Raw genomic sequence first — 21,759 nt, 5'->3', positions numbered from 1 at the left:
GTGGTTCCTGCCGCCCTGCGGTTACCGAAAGAATTTCAGCACGGTGAACTCTTTTTTTACGTGAGCGGCAACCGCTTGTGATCAAACCCGCTTCCCCTCTGCCGCTTCCACTAAATTGAGATGACTAGCGGCGGCGATTTACCGCGCGGTGTTGTGAAACTCCCTTTAGGTGAACAGTCCAGTGCGCCTGCGCGGCTTACCGGACAAGATGGCGACCAGCAATGGTGGAGGAATGGAAGTGGATGGGGCAGGCGAGTATTTCTCACTTATCTCATACTTTCTGCCTTATATTTACATGTATTTGTATGCAGATTGTCTTACCTGTCGAACATTTGTGTTACGTGTGGGCGTAATTGGTGAATTATTGGTTTTAAAGGTGGTAAGTAGCGAGCTTGCTGACACAAGCGGGTTAACGTAGCCACACGGTTCTGTTATAAAGCTGTCAAATGCATCACTTTGGAGGTTTGCTAAGTATTATTATTATTATATTTGACTGATCTCTTATTGGAGTTTGCATTAGGGATGTAAACCTTATTCTGCCAGATGAGGCAGCTTTGACATACTGACTACCTATGACAACAACCCAATCTCAAATTAGGGTTTGCCTGGACATCCGCTGTCCATGTGATGAACCAATGTAGCGGTCTATCTCTATCGTTCAATAGTTAATATTCAAATATTTCATTTCATTTATTATAACAGAACATAAAAATAACATCAACAGAGCCATATAGATAATAACATAATCTACAAGGGAGGCCCAAAGCCTGAAAGGCTTATCAAGGGTCTACCCAAGTTTTAATGAAGTATGGGTCCTAAATACTTCACAGAAAATTGAGTGGGGTTTAACAAAGAGAATATGAAGGTGGCTTGACTATCTGAATTTAATTTTAAAATTTAACAAAAAATATTTCCAGCATTTTGTCTTTGAACAACTATCAAATATAGCAACCAAACACAAATTAAGGGCATCGTGTTTTATTAAGTTGTATAATAGTAGTACAAGTAATAATATGTTAAAGATATTAGCTTTAAACACACCACTGACAGCCTTATATTATCAAATATTTGTAGTTGTAAGTTGAGCCAATTGATATTGGATTTGTGAGGCCACTGTTGATACTTGAGGGCTAAAAACTTCTGACAAGACTATATTGGTCAATATTTGTTTTTTTTTCACCATAGTTTCATAACAAACAATATATTTTATAATGGCGATGAAGACATAACTGTAATCAGCTAATATCAGCCTGCCAGTTTATTGGTCTGGCTTTATTGTTGTATTGTATTGGCTTCAAACACAAGTAGGACTTGTCATTTTGGCAAATGTTTGTCTTTGTAGTTTTTAACAACTTCATTTATTTCAGTTGTGTATATTGTTGAAAAATGGGATTATGTTTCCAGATTAACAGCTCAATCTCTACAAACTATCAGAAAAAGAAAATTGTGAAAAATGTGCTTTACAACATCCAAGAGCCCAAGGTGACATCCTCAAATTGCTTGTTTTGTTTGGCCAATAACCCAATAGTTGCTTTAGTGTTAAAGGCCCTCTGGTTTGTGTCTCTGTGTGACTTTAGCCAGCCCCAGTGTTATGGCCGCAGGGGTCACCGGAAGCGTTTCTGTGGCCTTACACCCTCTGGTTATCCTCAACATATCCGACCACTGGATACGCATCCGCTCACAAGAGGGACGACCAATGCAGGGTATGTATGACAACGCTATGCAAGAAAGACGGCACACAAGCAGTAACATAATGTATAGTTTGTCTCATGTTCAGCAGCGTTATTCTTTAACTGAGTGTAATAAAACAGGTTATTATCTATACATTTTTTTCCTCCTACGTAGTGATTGGCGCCCTGATTGGAAAGCAGGAGGGGAGAAACATCGAGGTAATGAACTCCTTTGAGTTGCTGTCTCACACCATAGATGATCGGGTGCATATTGACAAGGAGTACTACTACACCAAGGAGGAACAGTGTAAGTGGTTTGTTTGTGTGAAGGGCAAGAATACAGCAGTTTCCCATTTTATAGAATGCAGTACACCCCGAATATTGTAGCCAGGTATAAGAATACTGAAGAAAAGTTACACGCCTTCTTCATCCTGCTTGTAACCCTCCAAATCCTTATTAGGAAATATTAGTGTCTGATTGCTTCACCAAGGGATAGCAATATTAGATTTAGCTATTGATAAATGATTATTCATTAGTAGTCAAAGGTAGAGCTGGGCGATATGGAGAAAATCAAATATCACAATATAGATATAACGGCAATATTGTAGGGTTCACTATTGGTGCTTTCACAAAACATTTACACAATGAGAGTTTTGATAAATCATCAGTAATGTGGATATCATTACTAAGTGGGTAAAGGCAAATAATTGAACAGTCTTGTGAGTTCAGAAAATGACATTACTGTACTGTAACGCAGCCTTTTAAACCAGGATAAGACAACACTTGTCGTGTCATATCACGATATCCAAAATGTAAGTCAATATCTGGCTTTTAAATGTCGATGTATAATATTAATAAATTGCCCAGCCCCAGTCAATGGGGGTTAATACACAAAATCATGTGCTTGTTGTAGTTGTACTTGTAGTATTAATTTTTAATATTTCCTTTTGTCTCTCAGTCAAACAGGTCTTTAAAGAGATGGAGTTCTTGGGCTGGTACACCACAGGTGGCCCCCCCGACGCATCTGACATTCACATTCACAAGCAGGTAGGCAAAAGTTAAAGGGGCAATATGTAAAGCAGAATGAAACAGAAGATGAAGATCCTTAACTTCTCTCAGATCCTCACTAACTGAGTAAGCAACAGGTGGAAACTGCACACAGCTAGTTTAAAACTCAAAGCAAGGCTGTCCTGCATTGACCAAGATCAATCAGTTACCTGAGCTACAACTTTTACTTTGAAAGCAAGTAACAGAGCAGTAGCATAAATGTTGCAGAGATTCTGACATGTTTTGTTAATGATTCACATTCAACCAATACATAAATTGTGTTTATGATTTCCAATACAACATCAACTTTCATTACATTACAACAGGTCATTTTTAACTTTTATTTTGTTGATAACAAAAGTAAAATCCTCTGAAAGTCTGATAGTTATTTTAGATCTGTGCAGTACATTTTCTTACGGTTATTCCCCTCTTCTCTGCCAGGTGTGTGAGATTATTGAGAGCCCTCTCTTCCTCAAGCTTAACCCAATGACAAAACACACCGATGTAAGTTCCTCTGCATTTTCACATCACGGATGAGAAAACACCCTGGTTGCATATTTAGATACAGCTGCTTTAAACAATGTGTACTTTACTCCTTCAGCTTCCTGTTAGTGTTTATGAATCTGTGATTGACATCATCAATGGCGAGGTAATTTTTATATTTCATATAATCTACATGTAATTTCCTGCAGGAGTGAACCAGTTTCCCATAGAGATTTGAAGTTTTATTAGATTTTTTTTGTGTGTGTGTTTTTAATCTAGGCTACCATGTTGTTTGCTGAGTTGACGTACACTCTGGCAACAGAGGAGGCCGAGAGAATCGGTGTTGACCATGTAGCTCGAATGACAGCCACAGGCACAGGAGAAAACTCAACAGGTAAGATTTAAGGTTAAAGCGAGTGAGTTTACGTGCACTCCAATGTTGCGTTAGCTGTAAAGCATTTGTACTCATTTATTGTTTTGAAGGTTGCTTTTATAAACTTGTTTATATAACGGTAACTCATAAAAGTTGTTATCTCGGCTCTTATCTTCTCTGAAGTGGCCATTGTAGTTAGTATTAGCAAAGAAAGTTTCTTACAGTTCAATTTCAGTAGCAACGTTGTAACTTCTTTGTATTGAGTATTTGTGAGTAGAATATGGAGAGACTGCATTTAAAAATTAAAGATTAAAAAGACCGACTTGGCAGAGCAGCTGCAGATTAGTTTTAGCTCTAGTCTGTAATGGACTGTCTTGTTTTTAACATATATTTACTGACATAATCTCATGTACACAAGACTAATTTTGGCAAGTATTATGCAATGCATTGCATGCTCCCTTTTCTGCCATGTACTGGTACCAGTTATTTATGCTATATAGATATTATTGTAACTACAAAACGTAGAATGTATATTTCTAAGATTGAAAATATCTTGTAAAATCATTAATTATAATAATTATTATCATTATTATTATTGTTATTATTAATTATAGTTAATGTGTGAAGGGAAGCCTTTTTTTTAAGTTTCATAATTCTGAAGCAGATCACAGACTCTCTTATCATTTGCAAATTAGTCATTGGAATTAAAGACGCTACCACACATTAAATTCAAGATTTGTAGAGATGTCTCATAAAAAAGCACTTCAATAACACCGTAGAAAAAATACACTCACACACACACACACACACGCAAACATGCAAGCATACACACAGAAAACAATGCAAAAACAATCAAATCAAATGTATTCTTTAGAGAAGATGGTCATAATGCAACATTTAAAATGGCTGTCTTGTGACCGGACCCAGTCATTAAAAATGAATTTTGTCTAAATAGTTTTTAACTCTAATATTCTCTCTTTTCTGTTAGTTGCTGAACACCTTATAGTCCAGCACAGTGCGATAAAGATGCTCCACAGCCGGGTGAAGATCATTCTAGAGTATGTCAAAGCCGTGGAATCAGGTGAGAGGATGATAGGTCCTTTTACTATGAAGCCATAAGAACAAAGAATGTGGAAATAAATCTGGAAAACAGCTGTTCTTAGGTTAGATCTTTCCTTTTCCTCACTTTAACACCATTCAGGGAGGCCCCTCACACACCTCCATAATTACAAGCCCTTGTTTGATACTGTCTTGACACATAGTCTTATCGCACTGTTTTGCTACACGATGCTTTAACTAGTATTTTTTATACATCCTGTCTCTGTCTGTGCTGCAGGAGAGGTGCCATTTAACCACGAGATCCTTCGAGAAGCGAATGCCCTGTGCCACAGATTGCCAGTCCTCAGCACCATAAAATTCAAAACGGACTTCTATGATGTAAGCAAGCTTTGTGTACCTTTATGTACAAAATGCTTGGTGATGTTTTCATCAAAAATAACAAAAGGCTAGATTAGTCTGTTTTTTATTAGCAAAATCCTGTGAAAAGGCTACAACTATATCTCAAACCATGTGCGCGTTTGTGAATGTGTACATAAATCTGCAAATGTTTATTCAGAATCTGTATGTGAATGATCAGATTTGTAAATGTTTAAACAAATCTGTCTTCTGATTTGCAAATGTATTGAAATTTGAACGGGTTCCTGTACACATTCACAAATCTAATTCTAATTACAATTTTGATTACACACATGCAGATGTATATACAGTTGCAAAACTTACCAAATGCCAAAAGCCCATTCATTCTTTTTTTTCTTTTCTTTTTCAAATACTTTTAGAAATCGTTTTTTTTCTCTTAAGACTTTGATTATCGTAAACCAAGACAATGCATGGACCGGATGATATAACAGGGATGAAGTACAGTAATGAGTTTACAGTTAATGATAATGAGGCTCCATGTCTATTTGAGTGAACAGAGTTCAGAGCCTAGTGTTATATGAATATAAGCCCATAAGTGATATTCTACATACGTATGTTTGTCTGGACCGCAGCAGTGGCCAGCCCTTTAAACGCATACGTCTGTCACTGGGTCACTGAGTGAGTGAATGTTACACCTGTGGTCGGTCGAGTTGGAGAGTCCCCATTGGCTGTCGCTCTTTCAAAATAGAGAGATGCAATAGTGTTGCCACTGCGATCAATCATCTCATCCACTTCTTCTATTCATGCGTGTTTCATAAAAGAATTTACATTTCTGTATGCATTTATAATTTTCTGTAAGTGTGTTGTCAAACGCGTTTCAATCCTGTCTTTGTAGGGTGGACACAGTTTGACGCATATGTTTAAAAAAACAGCGTAATATGGGTGTAACAAGTGGTGTTTGAGTGAGACAGCTGATGAGAAATTAGCAGAAAAGGTGTCACAGGTTAGTTAATGTACAGGTTGGATTTCCAAGCCCATGAATAAATGCCGCAGCTCACTGAAGTGAGCATCAAAGCAGGAAAGTTAGCTTGCTCTGTTTTCCGTAATTACTTTTTATGACATGCTATACCATGACTTTTTTAATGATATTTTTAGGACATACTATGCCTTTTTTAGGACACACTGTATTAGGACTTATGACATTTTTAGGACATACTATACTAAGTCTCTTTATGATATTTTAATGGCATACAACCCACCAGCCAAAAAAGATGCAATTGGCTGGTAGATTTGCTTTACTCGCCAGCCAAAAAACCAATGCCAGTTTATTGAGCTGCTGGTAAAATTTGAACATTCGCTATCCATTTGACTGTAGGACCAAAAAGTTAATTTTGAACCCTGCAAACAATACAGTGACATTATTTATGACACATGTATGCCATTCTATACAAGCCACTGCTTTACTGATGCAGCTTTTTTTCCATCACACTTTACATCTCAATAGTATTTGAATCTGCACACCAGACAGAAACTCAAACGAGTTGAAGTTTGGACTTGTTTTAATCAGTTTTTATTTTCTTGTGTCACTCTGTGTTGTATTTCCTAGCCAGTGCTTTCTATAACTCTGCTTTTTTGACCCTGTAGCAATGTAATGACGTGGGCCTCATGGCCTACTTAGGCACCATCACCAAGACCTGCAACAGTATGAACCAGTTCATCAACAAGTTCAACGTCCTGTACGACAGACAGGGGATCGGCCGGAGGATGAGAGGACTCTTCTTTTGAGCTGGCAGAAAGACAAACAAGCACTGCAGTTTCTTTTTCTGTTTTTGATTGTTTGTATTTTTTTGTTAGCTAAAACAAATTCTACAGTAGTTTTCAAACCAGCTTACCATTTGTAACCACAAGTGTATCAAAAAGCACTTAATTACACCAATCGGTAAGAGATGTGTACAAATCACTCAACTCTTTCTTGGTTATGCACAGAAATAAATCCACTGCACATGAACGTTATATTATTTTACCCCATTTGTTTTATTGTTTCATGTTTCTGTATGTAATAAATGATCTGCTGATTTTTTTCATGGGACTTTGACTCCTTCTTTCTATGTTTAGCTGATTGTAATAGGGTCTACATTATAGTAACCTGGGGCTTAATCATAATACACTATATTGGGAAAAAAAAGTCATAGTATGTCATACAAAGGTCATTGTAAAGTATGTCCTAAAAATACTCAAAAAGTTATAGTATGTCCCAAAAAAATCATTGTATGTTATGTTATAGAAAGTCATAGTATGTCATAAAAAGTAATTTTATTCTTTATCATAGTCATAAGAAGGAATAGTATAGTATGCCATAAAACATAGTATAGTATGTCATACAAAAGTCACCGTAAAGTATGTACTAAAAATAATCATAAAAAGTCATAGTATAGTATGTCCTAAAAAAATCATAGTCTACATTGTGTTGCTTGAAACTCACAAAACACAATACTCAAAGACAATACATTACTAAACATATGCTGGGCCTTCTGTGTTATCTTTTCGTCAAAATGGAAAATCAACACTTTAGTTGATGCTCTTTATCAATGTTTTAACTTTTTCTAAGCCTTTTTTTCAATGTTTGTCACTTTTTTTGACGTTTTCAGCACTACGTGACAACCTATTAATTTTGGTTTATTTTTAATTTTTTAATTAATATTAGTTATTTTTTGAATTTATGGTCAATAAACCTCATTAATAGGAATCTATGCCTAATGTTTGAGTTAGAAAAAATGAAATTAGGAAATTTTTAAGGAAAGTATGTTGATGGATAATTACAGACTGGAATATGTCAACTTTGTAAGTGAAGTAAAGCAGCGTAGCATGAAGTCATAGAAAGTCATAGTATACTATGTCCTTAAAAAGTAAAAAACTAAAAATCATAGTATATCATAAAAAAGTCATAATATAGTGTGTCATTAAAAGTAGTAGTATAGTAAGTAACACAAAGTCACAATATAGTGTGTTATAAAAGTCATTGAAAAGTCATAGTATAGTAAGTCATAAAAAAGCATAGTATAGTATGTTGAAAAAAAATGATAAACAGTCATAAAGGTAATAAAGTCATCATAGTGAGTCATAAAACTAATCATAAAAAGTCATAGTATAGTATGTCTTTAAAAAGTCATGAACATCATAGTATAGTATGTCATAAAAAGTCAAAGTATAGTTCCATAAAAAAGTCATAGTATAGTAAGTCATAAAGAACTCATGGTATAGTATGCCATAAAAAGTCATAGTATAGTATGTAATAAAAAGTCAATGTATACTATGTTATAAAAAAAGGCCTCAGTGTACAGTATGTCCCAAAAATAATTATTAAAAAGTCCTAGTATAGTATGTCTTTAAAAAGTCATAAACGTCACAGTATTGTATGTCGTAAAAAAATCATGGAAAAGTCATGGTATAGTATGTCATAGAAAGTCATAGTATAGTGTCATAAAAAAGTCATAGTACAGTTTGCCATAAAAAATTCATGGAAAAGTCATAGCATAGCATGTCGTAAAAAGTCATAGTATAGTGTCATAAAAATGTCATAGTACAGTATGCCATGAAAAAGTCATAGTATGGTATGTAATAAAAAGTCAATGTATACTATGTTATAAAAAAAGGCCTGAGTGTACAGCATGTCCTAAAAATAATTATTAAAAGTCATTGTATAATAAGTTATAAAAGGTCATAGTATATTATGTCAAAAAAAGTCATAGCATAGCTTGTTGAAAAACGTCCTAGTATTAGTAGCTTTAAAACTCATAGTACAGTCAATGTATAGTATGTCAAAAAAAGTCATAGTATAGTGTGTCCTTAAAAAGTCATATGAAGTCATGAAAAGTCATAAAAAGTCATAGTAAAGTACGTCATAGAAAGTCATAATAAAGTGTGTTATTAAACCATAATATAGTATTAAGTAATAAAAAGGTCATAGTATAGAATGTCATAAAAAGGTCGTAGTATAGAATGTCATAAAAAGTGATGAAAAGTCTGTAGTATGTCGAAAAAAGCATAGTATAGTATGTTGAAAAAAAAAGTCATATTACAGTAGTTTGAAAAAGGTCATAGTGTAGTATGTCAAAAAAGTGATACAAAAGTCATAGTATAGTATGTCCTAAAAATAATAAACTCTTGGTATAGTATTTCATAAAAAAGTCATAAAAATGTCAGAGTATAGTAAGTCATATAGAAGTAATAGTATAGTATGTAATAAAAAGTCATAGTATAGTAAGTCATAAAGAAGTCATAGTATAGAATGCCATAAAAACGTCATAGTATGTAATAAAAAGTCAAAGTAGACAACAGTATGTTATAAACAAAGTCCTACGTGTATGTCCTAAAAATTGTTTAAAAAAAGTTTTAGTATAATAAATCATAAAAGGTCATAGTATAATATGTCGAAAAAAGCTATAAAAAGTCATAGTATAGTATGTAGAAAAAAACATAGTATATGTTGTCATAAAAAGGTAATAGTATAGAATGACATTAAAAGGTCATAGTATAAATTGTTGTAAAAAAAGTAAAAAAAGGCTGTAGTATGTCATAAAAAGTTGTAGTATAGTATGTCATAAAAAGTCATAGTATAGTATGCCAAAAAAAGGTCATAGTATTATATGTCATAAAAGGTCATAGTATAGATTGTCATAAAAAGTCACAGTATAACATGAAGAAATAAGGCATAGTACATTATGTCATAAAAATTCATAGTATAGTACGTCATAAAAAAGTAATAGTATAGAATGTCATTAAAAGGTTGTAGTATAGATTGTCATAAAAAAGTCACAGTAGAGTATGTCTAAAAAAAGTCATGGTATAGTGATAAAGAAATATATAGTATAGAATGTCCTAAAAATATCCTGAAAAAGGTCATAATATAGTACGTCATAAAGTATATTTCATAACTATACTTTACTTTGTTAGACAGTGACTAATTTGTGTTAAAGCAACCTCCCTGAAATGTAATGTCAGCTAAACAAGCTAGCATTAGCCAACTTTATAGCATTTTTCCACTTAATTTCAGTTACCAGTAGTGGAATGTAACTAACCACATATAAATTCATATATTTTCATTTGCAGTTTACTCAAGTAGCACTCTGTACATATTATGAGGTACTACTTTACTTGAATATTTACATTTTCTGCTGCTTTATACTTCTACTCTGCTAGGGAATTATTGTACTTTCTTCTGCACTACATTAATCTGACAGCTTTAGTTACTTTACAGATTATTCAGATCATTACACAATACATTCAATAAAGATTATTGAGGTCCTCTGGTAACCTTTGTTGCCAGCCAATTATTAATCTAATAATATAATATAGTATGTCATTCGGAAATGGGCCATCATGCGTAATGAGTACTTTTACTACGTTTTTACATTTATCTAAGTAATATTGTCAATGCAGAACTTCTACTTGTAACAGAGGATTTCAACACTGTACTACTTCGTTTTACTTAACTAAAATATCTGAATACTTCTTCCCCTACTGTAAGTTACAATGTCTTCCCATTATTTTCTTTTCAGAATGAGAGAGTTTTATACACAAATTAAGCTTTTTGGATCTTATGGAGATTAGAATACAACAAGAAAACTTGTTTTGATTAACAGTATAGCTGTGCAATATATGTAAAGCACCATTCCTTCTTAAAATTCAAAAAATGCGTGCACATCACTTCCTCAGTTTTGGGCTCAGCCTCTGGTGAATCAAATGTCTGTACATTCCCCTGGAATGCACATTTCTTTTTCACTGTAATCCCACAGGTAACATTTGATTTTAGTGTGGTGCAAATTCCTTACTTGTATACATTGAAAGATTTGAATCTGCACATCAGACAGAAACTTATAAAATGTGAAAATTTGGACTTGTCATAATAGAGATATAAGAGACAGTCTCGCTCTTTGTTGTACTGCCAAACAAGTACTTCCTGTAACTACATTTTATTTTCCCTGTAGCAATGTAATGACGTGGGCCTCATGGCCTACTTAGGCACCATCACCAAGACCTGCAACAGTATGAACCAGTTCATCAACAAGTTCCACGTCCTGTACGACAGACAGGGGATCGGCCGGAGGACGAGAGGACTCTTCTTATAAGCTGGCTGAAGTAGATACACAAACAAGCACCGCCGTTTCATTTTCTGTTTTTTGTTACTTTGTATGCATTACTGGTTAGCTAAAACACAGTTTTACAGCAGCTTTTCAAAGCAGTTTACCATTTTTAAAAGGGTGTCTAAAAGCACTTAACACCAGTCAGTATGAGATATGTACTGAATCCCTCAACTCTGTCTTGGGAATGGACAGAGGTGAAATGAATCCACACATGAGCGTTACATTAATTCAATTTAGTTTGTTTCATGTTTCTGTATGTTATAAATTATCAGCTCATGTTTTTCATGTGACTTTGACTCGTCTCCTTTCTAAGCTGTAAAAGAGTAGATTTTACGGTAACTACACAACACACAGCTTATAAAAATGTCAGACTTTGTAATGAACCTATGAAAGTCAGCTATGTGTGGCTGCAGGTTTATTGTCAGGAGTGTTTGCAGTTAGCTCGTCTTTTGAAGTTGTGTTCCTGCTGTTCAATTGCCTATGGAGGCTTGAACAGACGTGTCAGGAAAAGAGGGGTAGAGGAAATTATAGCTCCAGAGTCATGGGTCTTAAAGGAGTCTGCATTTTTATGGCTATTAAATGTACAGCAGAACCAGACCTAATGACCCTGCCCCCCAGCCTTGTTGGCACTGCTCGTCTACTTTTACCTGCCATGTGGCACTAGGAGGAGCAAACACATTCTTTCCTTTCAGTTTCTTGCACTTTTTCTAAAAAGTATATTCAAAGCCAAAAACTATTGATTCACTGATGAGAAAAAGTTTTCTGACACTTTATTATCTCATTACATCAAAAATCATTTGCATTACATGCTTGTGTGGATTGAAAATAGATTTGTTACTTATAAACAGTGATGGTAAATACATTAACAGTCATCAATGTAATGAGGTTTAAACAAATACTGCAACTTTTCATTGCTTTAGTACAGGTTGTATTCCATGTATTTGCATTTCCAAGATGTTCAAATCTCTCAAAATATGAAAATGTTCAACTTAGACGTTTTCAATCAGTCTGTTTTATTTTAAGTAAAAACACCTTTCTTCCAACACATCCTGGATGTTTTTACTGACTGTGGCCTGACTCCGCAGGCTCATCGGCAGCAGCAGCCGGCTGTGGGTACTGGAAGCGGGCTGGGTCATACAGATCATCCCTGGGGTTGTAGGGCATGGGGTAGTAGTAAGGGTAAGGGTAGAGGCCTACTTTCTTCTCAATGGGAGCAGGGGGAGCTGGCTGCTCCATTGGTTCGGCTTTCTTTTCCTCTTCCACAGGAGGGGGCGGCGGTGGTGGTGGGGGGACCACGATCTTCCCCTTAACGGGCCTGGGTGGGTGGTCAATCAGGCAGTCGGGGTCCCAGTAGGGGTCACAGTCATACTCCATACTCTTGAAGGTGCGGATGGGGGCTGGGAGAGACTTCTTGACGAGGACAGGTGGAGGTGGGGCGGACTTCTTTGGTGGAGGGGGAGGAGGTTGGGGCACTGCGACTGGAGCTGGAACTTTCTGGGGAGTGCAGTGGGGGTGGTAGCGGGGGTCGCAGAGCACAGGCACAGAGCCGGTAGGCAGGTAGACGATGTGGGGCTTACAGAGGGGGTCTTTCTTGTTGCAGAGGTAGAGTACGTCAGCCTGGGAAATGGCGGGAGCAGGAGGCAGAGGAGGAGGGGTTGCTTGGGGCTCTGTGGGCTTTTGGCCCCCTTTCATTGGGGGAGGAGGAGCAACTTTGCAATTCTTGTCTGTAGCTGGGTCACACATGATCATCGGCACTCCCAATTTGCTCTGGAAATAGGAAGCATCGGGGCCATAGGTGTGCTCCAGGTACCTCATCTGCTGGTAGAGCATCCGCAGCTTATCAATCTCATAGAGCTGAGTGGTGGGAGGGGAAAACATGGAAAAGATTAAGGACTTGAAATGCTTAAATGATAATTAAGGAATTAATTGTTGACTTTTAATAATAAGGATAAATCAAAGGAGAGCATACGTTTTATTTCTATATGAATTTGGATAAGTCAGTACTGAAAGCCATCAACCCGGAATATTATATGAACCGCGATCTTATGACTTATATTCAAGAAAGGTGGGTCTGCAGACTCTATACAGCAAAATGTAGATTAACACCGAGGTAGTGCGGGGATTAAAATATCTACATGATGCTGACCATGTAATCAATAATATTCCCGGTTTGAGTCCAGTAACATTTCATCCCCCAACTCTCTTCCCTCATTTCCTGTAAAGTCTCTACTGTTTTCTCCTACACAGACAAACACACACACACATACAGACAGACAGACAGACAGACACACACTTTCCATACCCAAAAAAGCACTAAAGAAGTGGCCAAAAGTGCAGTGATAGTGTCCTTAAGACAAAAAGATTCTGGTGGGGCACCGCAGACAGTGACTAACACATACACAAGAACAAATTACTGGGATATGGAAATGTTTTGCTTCATAGCAAAAACCCAAAAGTCAAATAAGTTTCAAATAATATTTCAAGAACTTTCCGAGGCATTTAAAAATGTTGGGACCAAATCGTCTTTTTGTAGATAGTGACTTAAAAGAATCACTGGACTAACGCAGTGTGGATTCTTTTTTTTAGTTAATTTCTGCTTTTATGATTGTTCTGCAAGTCATACTACCAGAGTAAGGCATTTGATTCTTACTGGAGTCCCCCAAAATAAGAATCTGCAAACTTATCCTTTCCCACAGTATCATATCTTTACAGGCAATGTATATTTACCCCCTCAGTGTGTCCGATGCTACTATAGTAGCGGTAGTAAGCCTGGAAGTCTGGGTTTCCTCTGTACCACCTGGGGTCCACGTTACGCTTCGGTCTGGAGTGACTCAGAAAGCCATTCGCTTTCTCGGAGTCAATACCAACATCACTGACGGGTACCAGCTCTGTTAACAGAGAAGATAAAACTCAGTCCCTTAAAGATGAAAAACTGCTTAACAGTTATTTCACTTTATTCTGAAGTTATTTAAGATCTGCACTTACCTTCCTGCTTGATGGAGTTTAACAAAGATTTTGCCTCCAACAAGCCTGAAAGAGGAGACACATCATTTGATGGATGTTGATTAGTATCTTTTTGACACATTTTTTGTTGAAGCAGTTGTACAAAAGAATCCGAACTGACCTGGTAGCAACATCAGAAGGCAGAGTGCCCCCAACGACCACAGTGAAGAAATCATCTCGAACCCCTGCTTCATGGCATAGATTAGGATCATTTAGGGAAAAAAGGACAGTTCTCACCAAATGATTATTTGACTATTTTAAAATATAATTTGTAATCGTTACAAAACAAACATTAAAACCAAAATTAAAAAAACAAAATCACATTAGATTTTATTACTGAAATTGAGGCCTCCCCCCTCCAGAATAGAAATGTATAATAGATTAGAAAAACATTTCTCAAGGCGGTTTAACATCAAAAGAAAAACTTTACATTCAGGTAAACCTCTTGTCCTACTTGGGTTCTAAATACACACCGATCATTATGAATTATAACACAAAGCAGCTACAGGCGATGACTTTATACCATTGAAATAAATTAAAAGGCAGTTTAGAACCAGCACTTTTAATGCCTAATGACAAACACGGTCCCATGTTTTACTCACCAGGAAGCGGTCTTCTCTGCACTACCAGGGCCAGGTGGGTTAAATACAGATCTCTATGTCTGACCCCCTAAAACATTATCTCCTGTCCAATAGGACTACACCAACTTTGACACAAAAATCTTGTCTCCACCTCTCTTTTAATACCGTTTAACATGGGGCCTTTGGCGCCAATAAGGAATGAACAGCTCCTGCTGTTTCAGAAGCAAAGCCATAAAGAGAACAGACTTCAAATGGAAACTCCCCATTAAGTCTGAAAGGAAAGCATCACCTGCTGGGAGAATTGCAACTGTGGAGGAAAATGCTGCCTACAAACACAATAAAACACGGTAAAAATCGTGGATGATGACTCGCACATTCTTAAATATGTGTATATATGTATGTATATATATATATAGAGAGAGAGAAAATGAGCTGTTAAAGATTTCTAAATAGACTGTCGGTAACAAAAGGCTGTCATTTTTTAGACACCTGCTTTTCGCAACAGTATCTTTTTAATCAACTATTATTTGATTTACAGTACATAGTTACTGCATCTTAAATGTTGAGATTTCCACCTTGTCTTATGAGACAGTAAACTAAACATCTTCAGGTTTTAGACTGTCAGACAAAACTAGCTATTTGAAGCAAAAAACATTGTATAGGACCTTGAAACAGGCATGTTCAAGCAAGCTCAACATTCCTTTATAGACTAAATAATTAATCAGTAAACAATCCTAAAATAAATAAATGAGAATTATTGCAACCTTAAACCACAAACAAATATTTAACGACATAACCTTGGGCTTTGAGGAAATTGACATTTCACAAATTCATAGCCTAACCCTTAATGAAAATAATGGTTGGGTTCAGCACTGTATCTTTGCATGTTTTATGAGCAACACATGTTAAGGGGGTATTGAAAGCAGCAATTATGTTGAGATTGCTGCTCCAGAAACAAACCAGGTGTTCAGAGGCGACTGTGACCCACTTCCAACTTTCTGCATCTCATATCATTGCACACTTGAGTCCAAATCAACCACAAAAATCTTGGTATTGAACCACCAATTTATTATAACTATCCGTCACAATACAAGGCTCAATGTTAAGTTGCCTGACAGTGTGTAAAATATACAGAAATGCTCAGTGACAAAAACAAGTTTTGAAGCTCTAAATTGCAGATACATGAGCCCAACTTCTGACATACATATTTACAGGAGATATACTGGTGAACAGGAATGTTAACAAAAAAACACTATGGATTTCCAACAGCAGGGATTCTTGCAAAAATAGTCACGCTCAAAAAAAGTTCGGCTTTACTTCTGTTACAAAATGGTGAAAGAGGAAAAATGCAGACCCACAACAGAAAGCTGTAGAAAGCCCACAATGCGTTTTTCCCTCAGGTGGCTGAAACACAGCGCGGATAAAGACATGTCCCATGTTTCTTCAGACAAAGGTGATGCGGCTGCGAGCCTGGTTGACCTGCCACACATTCAGCTCCTCGTACTCCTCCAACGCCTCCTGGAACTGGTCAGGGGTGAAGCCACGAGAGATGCAACGCTGCTCCGCTTCAGCCATGCGAACCACCCCACCGGCTCCACCGCGGCCTGACACGCCCTCTGTGGAGAGCTCTCGCACCAGAGAGAAGATGACGTCGGCTGGACGCTGTGTCCTGTGCAGAAAGAATCAAGAGTTGATTTGACCTCAGAACATTTCTCACGTAATTTGCCTTTTGTTGAGTTGATGTTGAGTTGAAGGTCAATTAAATGTTTAAAATGGAACCTGTAAAGTGTGACTTTCATTTTAAAAGAGTAGTTTGTCACTTTGGAAAATTATTCAGTTTCTTGCAGAGAATTAAATAAGATATGATACTCTCATGTCTGTCTGGCGCATAACCCTCATAAGACCACTTTTTTTTTTACTTTATGCTAAGCTAACCATCTGTCTCCAGCTTTATTCTCAAAATGAAGACATGCATGTGTATCAATTTTGTCTAACTTTCAGCAAGAAAACAAATAAACAATTTGTATAACTACCTGACATCGTACATTATAACTTCCAAGAGACATTTTACAACACCACCCCTTCTCATACACAAACAGTTTATGAGAAGGCGTGTGAAAACATCACTATTCTTGACGCCTGTGTCAGTGAACATGCTTTCATGTTCATATAGTGCCATAAAAATCCAGAGACTTTTTACAGCTTCCTCCAAGATAGGAGGCTTACAAAAAACCTTGTATAAAAAAAAGAAAAGAAAAAAAAAAAGGGGGGATTCTGGGTTGGACGACATCCGGTCACTCATGTTACATGGAGTTGGAGCTAAACAGATGCCAGCGTTAAAAAAAGCATTAACACTAACTTTGTGGTGCTGGACTTGTCAGCTTGTAATGAATCCTTTGACATCTCCATCAGTCTCATTGCCTCATTGACGTCTTCCTTCTCCACGGTCTCCATCATGCGAAGGCGAGCCTGCAGTGACGCAACAAAAAGGAATGAGTGGGGATTGAGACAGAAATAAAATCTAGTAAATGTGTAGCATAGCGGAAATTGTGTTTGACAGCAGATTTGTCTTGATAACGAAAGCTGCGCTGTGCCGGCACTGTCAGACCGAGACAAGTGCAATGCCCTCTGGGATGGCCGGCAATTGCCCAAGTCTCCGCCTCTCAACACCAGCTAGTCTCTCACAGGTTGAAAAACACCCAAAACAAAAATGCTAAAAAGAAAAGCTAAAGCTTTAAAGATTAAATTGTTTATTTATTTTGTATGTACAACATGTATTGGTGACGGTTCTGGCCATGGTCAGTTTTGCATGGGTTTGCACAGCTGCTCCTAACGAACACAGGCTGACTGCCCACCCTGCAAAGCTGGCCAGGATCAGACAAACCTTTTCCTGCAGCTCACTCATGAGGATTATCCAGATAGAACATCTGCAACACCTGAACAAACGCAAAGTCCCATCATTGTGCAGCAAATAAAAGACATTCTTGAGGATCTATAGTCAAGAGGTTTCTTTCACACAGGGATGGTTGCAGTTGGCCCCCTTGTGGACATCTGTGTGCAGCACATTACCAACTTGTGTGCCTGAAGTGCTGGTTTTGCAGTAGGTGGATGACTGCTACCTGCACAAACAGCACTTTTGACACCCAGAGGCTGATACTAGACAATTCAGGAAACAACTTTCTATTGGTGCCTTTTCAGGAGGCCAAGAACCAAATACATTGTTTTAAATACATGCATTTATCTGACTTGCTATTGCTGAGTCATGATGACTATAACCCCGGTGTTTGGCAGACTGGAGATTTTCTGTCCAGCATAGGAAAGAAGTGCTTACACTGCGGTAGGCCATGTTACCATCACTACCTGCACTGTAAGCACTTTATCGCACACTGGACTATTGATGAAGACAAGGATGATCATCACACTGCGTAAATCTATTAACTCCACAATAATTTGAACAAAATAGTAGCCCCATAATTTTTTTTAGCACGGTTTTAAATGTTACATTGTACCAGTCAGGACTGCAGTGTTCATAAAGATAAAACTCAAAGTTTTTTGTATGTCTGACAAATTATACACCTGCTGTTGTTTCAATGATTGCAAGTGGCCTAAGAAAGTTTCCTACCACCTACAGCGCGCTACAGATGAGATGTAGTTCTCACCAGGGCAGTGGACAGTCGGAGGATGGAGAGGAGGGTACGTGCGGAGGTGAAGGTGGTGTCTTTGCTGACTCTAGCCTCTTTCCTCATCTCTACATAAGCAGCAGTGATGTAGTCAGCCAGCGACTCTGGCACCACAGGCTGCCGCTTCTTACACACAGCGATGTAACGCCTGAAGGGATTCACATTTCATATTTCTGTTAAATATTGCCTAGTTGCTAGGTAGGTTTAACGTACTGTTAAAAGAAAAGAGTGGAAAGGTTTAACAAGACATTTTGAAATATAATGCAGATCATCACCTCATCAGCTTCATATCGATGGGGGTGAAGTGAGTGGGCGGTTGGTGGCAGTGCTGGTGCACGTAGGTGATGTGCTGGGCCAGACGCAGGTCAGCGTCGGCATCCGGCTTGTCCTGGATCAGCCAAAGCAGGTCGAAACGGGAGAGCAGAGCAGCTGGGAGCTGAATGTTCTGCTCAAGGCTCTTCCGAGGATTGTAACGGCCATAGGCGGGGTTGGCTGCTGCTAGAATAGAGCAACGAGCATTAAGGGACGTCATAATGCCGGCCTGGAAAGCAAAAAAAAACATTGGTTGAGATGTGAAACAAGTTAGATATGAATAGTTCAACTAATTACATCACCAGGGTTGTTCCGTTTACCTTAGCAATTGAGATGGTCTGCTGCTCCATCACCTCGTGGATGGCTGTGCGGTCAGCGTCAGCCATCTTGTCAAACTCGTCGATGCAGCAGACGCCCAGGTCGGCTAGCACCAAGGCTCCACCTTCCAAGGTCATTTCTCCAGTTACAGGGTCACGCATCACCGCTGCAGTCAGGCCGACGCCAGATGAACCGCGACCGGTTGTGTACTGGCCTGAAGACCAGGGAGAGAGAACATTAGAAAGTGAGAAAAACCAGGGTGAAATGGCAGTGGCATGCATTTTTTATATTTAAATTAAAAACTAAGACATTCAGACACTGGTATTAGCTTGTCATTTAAAGCAGAGAGTAAAATGATCAGAAAGCCACAAAGTAGGCAAAACTAAAGTGTCCAAAAACAACAACAAAAAAAAGCCTTTAGTCTTCTGTAGTCAGACAATCCCATCAAAAGTTAATATTTTACCATGTAAACCCTAATTAGTAATGAAAATTGCTTACAGGATAAAATATTAAACCAGATAGAGGAATTTTACTCCAACAAAACAGTTCTGCACTCACTTCTAGGAGCCAGGCGGTCAATGTAGGACAGCAGCTGGGACTTGGCAACTCCTGGGTCTCCCATCAGGCAGATGTTTATGTTGCCTTAAGGGAAAAGAGTCAAAACAGGAAAAGTGTTTCATTAAAAAAAAAAAGAAAAAAAAGGGGCAAACGCTTTGTTTTTGAATAATGCTTCACACATATTGATCGGTGATATGCACAAAATTAATGTGAACAACCTAACCTTAACGAGAACGTATGTCCCAGGGGATGCAATCAAAAGCATTCTCTTTTTGTATTGTTGCGTTAGGATTTGTTACTGGGACAACTTGAATTTACCTCTGTGGTAAACAGGCACAATCCAGTTGATTGGCCATGGTTTAGTAAGAGACTAAGAGGCTTCTATTGTTGCTCACCTCTAATTTTCATGCCTTTAGGTGCTTGTTGCACCCCTCCCACCAGCAGCAGCAGCAGTGCCTTCTTTACATCTTCATGTCCATAGATCTCTGGTGCTATTGAGCCCGCTAGTTTCTCATAAAATCCTTCCTCTGTAACAGATAAAACAATCACTTCAGTTGCAAAAACGGTGTGAAAATGATCAGTAAAGTTTTGCCATTAGTACTGGTTACTACAGTCACACTTTTATTGAAGTCAAGCCATCACACACAAACCTGTAATGCTGCGCAGCTCCTCATCGGTCAGATCCTCATCACCAAGCTCATCATCCTCAGACTTGTTCATGAGTGTAATGCTATGTGCCTCCAGGAAAGTTTCTGACAGAAGACCCTGAAATGACAAAAAAAAAGAAGAAAAATAAAAAGAAAAGAATTTAGGATGGGGTGCATTGTTGGCCAAAGGACAGCAGAAACACATTCGTATGTGGGTTAAAACAGACAAATCCCAAATTCAGGTAAAGAGCGACATACCTGAGTAGCCTGTTTGAAGCCTGTGCGCAGAAGAGGGAGAAAGACTCCGGTGATGGCTACATGGTCTCCTGGCTGGGCAAGACGTGTGTTTTCTCCGCGGGCATAAACAGACATGCTCCTTGGAATATTTCCAACGGGTACTTGGTCACTCTGTGGAACAACAGAAGAATCTTATGAGAAAATAGAAACTTGCTAAAATTACAACAATACAATACATGGCAACAGCGAGTGAGCATTTCATTGTAGTTCCTTACATGTTCCTGAATACGCAGCTCCTGGAATTTGACAAATTTGGAGCCTCTGGTCTGCAAGTAGAGTCGACCTCCAGATTTGTTGGTGACACACTCTTGGCTGGGACACATTACAAGGGGCATGAAGGTGGGAGACTGGATCTGAAGGACAAAAATAATTTATGAGAGACACCTGATAAATGTATGCATGGTCACAGGATGTAAATGATCAGAGGACTAAAACCAGTCTTACTGGTTGATAGGTCTCAGCACCACACTGGTCACATGTGTATGTAGCGACAGCCATCATTGGTTTGACCTCAGTTGCCCGGGTCACTATGCCCCGAACCGTCACCAGATTCCCAATGCTGTCCGCTCGTACATCACGCACCACTTTGGGTTTAGCGGTGGTGGGAGGCTTAAAGTACAGCTCACTGCGGACAGAGGATAAAAGGTGCTAGAGTATAACCGTTTAAAAAAAAAGACTTGGGAAAAAATAGAAATACCACAACTTCCGTCAAGTACTAACTAACATGTCTTAACATAAATACAATCTGACACAACTTACAATCTCCTCATGAGTTCAGGGGGGTATTGGTTTCGAGCGTCTCGGGTGTCTGCAGGGTCACGACCCCTCTGTTCCATCATCAGCCTGTGCTCAATATATACGTCCAAAGAATCTTTGGCCACAATCTGGATAAAACAAAAGCATTTATGCGTTTTCATTTTTATAAACCATTTTTTGACAGATACATTGGTGTTGTGAACCATTTAAAAAAAATAATACACAGTATATACTGTGACTTGATTGTTGTACTGTCCAAACTGATCCAATCCAAATGCTTTAAACATTTAAAAACTGCACAGGATGAAGTGTGCATTTACACTCACATCTCTTTCTTTGTACTCTGGCAGCAGCTCGTGGACAGCGTCAGCAAGCAGGCCTGTGTAGCGCTTGGCATTCTCACAGATGCTCTCAACCAGCTCGGGGTCTTCCTCTGCCACATCGTCCAAGTCCACATAGAAAGACACCTGCTCCC

The 21,759-nt window shown here is 38.1% G+C and overlaps 3 protein-coding genes across 6 annotated transcripts in view; 1 reads left to right on the top strand and 2 right to left on the bottom strand.

The window, feature by feature from the left end:
- Nucleotides 1-29: 29 nt before the first annotated feature.
- On the top strand, nucleotides 30-7,078 carry cops6 (COP9 signalosome subunit 6). Of its 2 annotated transcripts, none has more exons than XM_032527541.1 (10): nucleotides 30-251; nucleotides 1,578-1,703; nucleotides 1,846-1,977; nucleotides 2,629-2,717; nucleotides 3,159-3,221; nucleotides 3,319-3,366; nucleotides 3,480-3,594; nucleotides 4,562-4,654; nucleotides 4,910-5,010; nucleotides 6,634-7,078. In XM_032527541.1, the coding sequence occupies exons 1-10, from the start codon at nucleotides 209-211 to the stop codon at nucleotides 6,772-6,774; spliced, it is 951 nt and encodes a 316-aa protein (XP_032383432.1). In that variant the 5' UTR covers nucleotides 30-208; the 3' UTR covers nucleotides 6,775-7,078. The 2 variants fall into 2 exon arrangements, with proteins under 2 accessions (XP_032383432.1, XP_032383433.1); XM_032527542.1 differs by lacking the exon at nucleotides 30-251 and adding an exon at nucleotides 1,357-1,482.
- Nucleotides 7,079-11,966: 4,888 nt separating this feature from the next.
- and4 (actinodin4) lies at nucleotides 11,967-14,861 on the bottom strand. Of its 2 annotated transcripts, none has more exons than XM_032528596.1 (5): nucleotides 14,738-14,861; nucleotides 14,257-14,320; nucleotides 14,118-14,162; nucleotides 13,860-14,020; nucleotides 11,967-12,986 (listed from the first exon to the last, which is right to left on the bottom strand). In XM_032528596.1, the coding sequence occupies exons 2-5, from the start codon at nucleotides 14,309-14,311 to the stop codon at nucleotides 12,192-12,194; spliced, it is 1,056 nt and encodes a 351-aa protein (XP_032384487.1). In that variant the 5' UTR covers nucleotides 14,312-14,320; nucleotides 14,738-14,861; the 3' UTR covers nucleotides 11,967-12,191. The 2 variants fall into 2 exon arrangements, with proteins under 2 accessions (XP_032384487.1, XP_032384488.1); XM_032528597.1 differs by having other exon boundaries at nucleotides 14,257-14,323; nucleotides 14,738-14,852.
- Nucleotides 14,862-15,766: 905 nt separating this feature from the next.
- Nucleotides 15,767-21,759, bottom strand: part of mcm7 (minichromosome maintenance complex component 7) — a 10,405-nt gene continuing 4,412 nt past the window's right edge. Inside the window, exons 3-15 of one of the 2 annotated variants that reach the window (XM_032528428.1) lie at nucleotides 21,611-21,759; nucleotides 21,288-21,412; nucleotides 20,973-21,153; nucleotides 20,744-20,881; nucleotides 20,490-20,639; nucleotides 20,235-20,349; nucleotides 19,980-20,111; nucleotides 19,585-19,668; nucleotides 19,029-19,240; nucleotides 18,672-18,937; nucleotides 18,376-18,544; nucleotides 17,076-17,185; nucleotides 15,767-16,385 (exon numbers count right to left, since the gene is read on the bottom strand). The exon at nucleotides 21,611-21,759 is cut by the window's right edge and continues 16 nt beyond it. In XM_032528428.1, coding sequence (XP_032384319.1) covers nucleotides 16,160-16,385; nucleotides 17,076-17,185; nucleotides 18,376-18,544; nucleotides 18,672-18,937; nucleotides 19,029-19,240; nucleotides 19,585-19,668; nucleotides 19,980-20,111; nucleotides 20,235-20,349; nucleotides 20,490-20,639; nucleotides 20,744-20,881; nucleotides 20,973-21,153; nucleotides 21,288-21,412; nucleotides 21,611-21,759 — 2,057 coding nt within the window. In that variant the 3' untranslated portion in view covers nucleotides 15,767-16,159. The remainder of the gene's footprint in view (nucleotides 16,386-17,075; nucleotides 17,186-18,375; nucleotides 18,545-18,671; nucleotides 18,938-19,028; nucleotides 19,241-19,584; nucleotides 19,669-19,979; nucleotides 20,112-20,234; nucleotides 20,350-20,489; nucleotides 20,640-20,743; nucleotides 20,882-20,972; nucleotides 21,154-21,287; nucleotides 21,413-21,610) is intronic. The other variant, XM_032528429.1, reaches the window with a different exon arrangement.

This window comes from Etheostoma spectabile, chromosome 10 (genome assembly GCF_008692095.1).
Source record: "Etheostoma spectabile isolate EspeVRDwgs_2016 chromosome 10, UIUC_Espe_1.0, whole genome shotgun sequence".
Lineage (NCBI taxonomy): Eukaryota > Metazoa > Chordata > Actinopteri > Perciformes > Percidae > Etheostoma > Etheostoma spectabile.
The sequence above is the reverse complement of the archived record's forward strand: the minus strand, read 5'-3'. Positions and strand labels throughout refer to the sequence as shown.